A 2,913-nucleotide genomic window follows, 5' to 3' on the forward strand; every position below is an offset into this window, starting at 1 on the left:
CTCCTAACACTCGCAGTTAAGAACAAATTTTACCCCTAACATTCGCAGCTAAGAACAAATTTACGCTCACGTTAACAAGTCGGATTAATTTCAGAAATCATTATAAAAGACATATATTTTATTTTTTAATTTTACAATAATTACATACCAATTCCAAAAAAAAAAATTCACATTTTTTGTAATATAATAAAAAAAATTGAGATTAATATTTTTAAATTTGATAAAATATTTGTATTTTTATATCTAAATCGTATAAAATAAAATATAATTTTTTTGTTAAAAAAATTCAGCTATTTATATTGTTGTGGTACGTTAGTAATATTCCAGATCAATAAAAATGGTTTTGAATGGCACTCCACTCTATGACATAATTGATGGAATATATTTACAAATTTGTGCAATTGGGCTGGCAGCAGTATTGGTCCGTCCGACCACAGTAAAAAATTACCAAAACAATTTCCTGATTACAAAGTGACCACAAAAGATGTAACTGCTGATTCTTATTCACATGCACTCAAAATTAAACTCCACACAGGTGGCAATTTGGCATGGTGCATGGTGCGCGAGTGTAAACCACGTACATCCAATAGAGACGATGAGTGTACTCAAGCAAAACCAAAAGAAACAAACCCCTTGTTTGTATCAGTCATGAGATTACTTCACTGACATCGCGTGTGTTTCTGTCAACAAACCTGCACGAGTTCTGACACTTCGCTAGCTATCACAGTTTTTGCCGCCTTGGTTTTCCTCAGTAAATATTGTTTTTATTGTGCAGAAAGAAAGTAATCATTACCTGTCTGTCCTCCCTTCTTTTTACATTTACTACTTTCCTTTCGGTTAAAAGTCTCTGATTTCTGACTTAAAAAGATGTTCAGAGCCCATATTCTTTCCTTTTTACTCTCTTAATGGAGACCAATTTCGCACCTTCCAAACTTGCTCGTTTCGCACACTCTAGTACGCTCGTCTCGTCTCACTTTCTACCTCTTAATTTATCCGTTTCTGTGCTAATTTTATGTGTGATGGTTTCAGGTCCGGGGTGTTTGAGAATGAAGAGAAATGGGTCGCCTCCGATTGGGCTAGGACTTGCGCTGGGAATTGGCGGCTCAACCGATAAAGAAAAAGCTAGTTCTGGTGCAAAATCGTATGGGTTCACAATTCTTCAAAGGCAAGAACTACAACTTCAGACTGCTATCTACAGATACATAGAAGCAAGGTCTCCAGTTCCTTACCATCTTATTCTTCCTATTTGGAGATGTGTTTCAACCTCCTTTGGCACTCTCAATTCTAACATTTTCTGTCCTACCTGTAAGTTCTATTTTAATTTGAGTAATTGAATGGCTTTTAAATGAATGATTAAGATTTGATTATCTAATTGATGTGATATTGATTGAATGATGTAGTTATGAGGGGGATGCAAATGGAAAATAGGAATGGGATAGAGCTAGAGCCAGGGAGGTGCAGAAGAACAGATGGGAAGAAATGGAGGTGCAGCAAAGAAGCTGTGGCTGATCAGAAATACTGTGAAAGACATATGCACAGAGGGCGACAAAGAACAAGAAAGCTTATGGAAGTTGCTGCTAAGATGAATAATAGTAATGCTTCTACTACCAATTGCAATCTCTCCATTTCACTAAGTCTTGCTACTCCTACTCCTGCTCCTGCCAAATCTGTTTTCTGAAATCATGGTTTTAATTGGTGTTTTTGAGAGCAGACAGATCAAGTAAATGGTTACTCTAGATAAGATTGACTGTTTATTTTTTGTGTTTACAGTTTTCTTCATTTTACTTTGGCATAATACCTAAGCTTGTACAAAAACTTAAATGAATAACAAATTAAATTTAAGTTTTAGAATCATACAATTTGCTTCAAATAAGCAACTGTGATACTTGGACAAAGCATAACAAAATAATATTCTTTCTCATGATAAAAGAATCAATCTTGTTACTCAAAACAAGCATAATTCAGAAAAACAATTCAACACTTTTTATACCCAAATCAACATTTCTTAAATAATTTTTTGTTAGTGCCATGGCATTTCTTTTGTAATTATATGCTCTAATTTCATCATCACTTGGTAAGTTAATGTTTGCTTGGTACACTTAAATGTACTGTATTTTTAGTATTTATATGGATTATAATTGATAATTCTTTGTTGGTTCTTGTAAATTGTGGCTATCAACTTCTTAACTTATTTTATGAGCTCAATTAAATGCAACTCTAATCTCATGCACGTGATATTTCGAAATGAATTCATGCTTCACCTCTACGTTCTATATGTTAAGATGTAATGTTATTTGTAATGGAATGATCATTATATTGAAGATCCGTCACTATGTTTGGTTGTATGTTATAATTTTGTTATAATGGAATGAGAAAATAATGAGTTAAATTTTGTTGAACAGCTATTGTAATCCCGTTACATAGAAAAATAATTTGAATTTTCATTATATTCAAAGCATGTAATTCTAATTCTTACTTTCAAAGTTATGTTTAACATCTTATTTGTCAAATCTCACATATCACCCTTGTCAAAAACGCAAAAATTAGAAAAACATCAAAATTGAAAACGAGAAAAAGGAAAAAAAACAAAAAAAAAATGGGAAAAATGAAAAAAAGGGAAACCGGAAAAAGGAAAAAGTAGAAAAACGGTGAAAAATGTAAAAAGAAGTATGAAAAAGGGAAAAACTATACACTAATTTATTAATTTCAATTAATCTAATTTTGTATTTGATTTCGATTCAATTTTTTACATTTTTCTCTTTCTTCACGTTTTCATATTTTTCATTGATTTTAATTATGTAAATAAAATTTTATGATTACATTTAATTAGAAAAACGTAAGTATTGGAATGGTAATTACATTATATCATTTTCTTTTATTTATTTGTCAACCATGGTAATAGAATCCGTTCCA

The 2,913-nt window shown here is 31.6% G+C and overlaps 1 protein-coding gene across 1 annotated transcript; it reads left to right on the forward strand.

The window, feature by feature from the left end:
- Positions 1-714: 714 nt before the first annotated feature.
- On the forward strand, positions 715-1,857 carry LOC136213578 (growth-regulating factor 10-like). The gene is made up of 3 exons (XM_066002835.1): positions 715-954; positions 1,030-1,305; positions 1,401-1,857. The coding sequence occupies exons 1-3, from the start codon at positions 906-908 to the stop codon at positions 1,676-1,678; spliced, it is 603 nt and encodes a 200-aa protein (XP_065858907.1). The 5' UTR covers positions 715-905; the 3' UTR covers positions 1,679-1,857.
- Positions 1,858-2,913: the final 1,056 nt, after the last annotated feature.

The sequence above is a fragment of the Euphorbia lathyris genome, chromosome 1 (assembly GCF_963576675.1).
Source record: "Euphorbia lathyris chromosome 1, ddEupLath1.1, whole genome shotgun sequence".
NCBI lineage: Eukaryota > Viridiplantae > Streptophyta > Magnoliopsida > Malpighiales > Euphorbiaceae > Euphorbia > Euphorbia lathyris.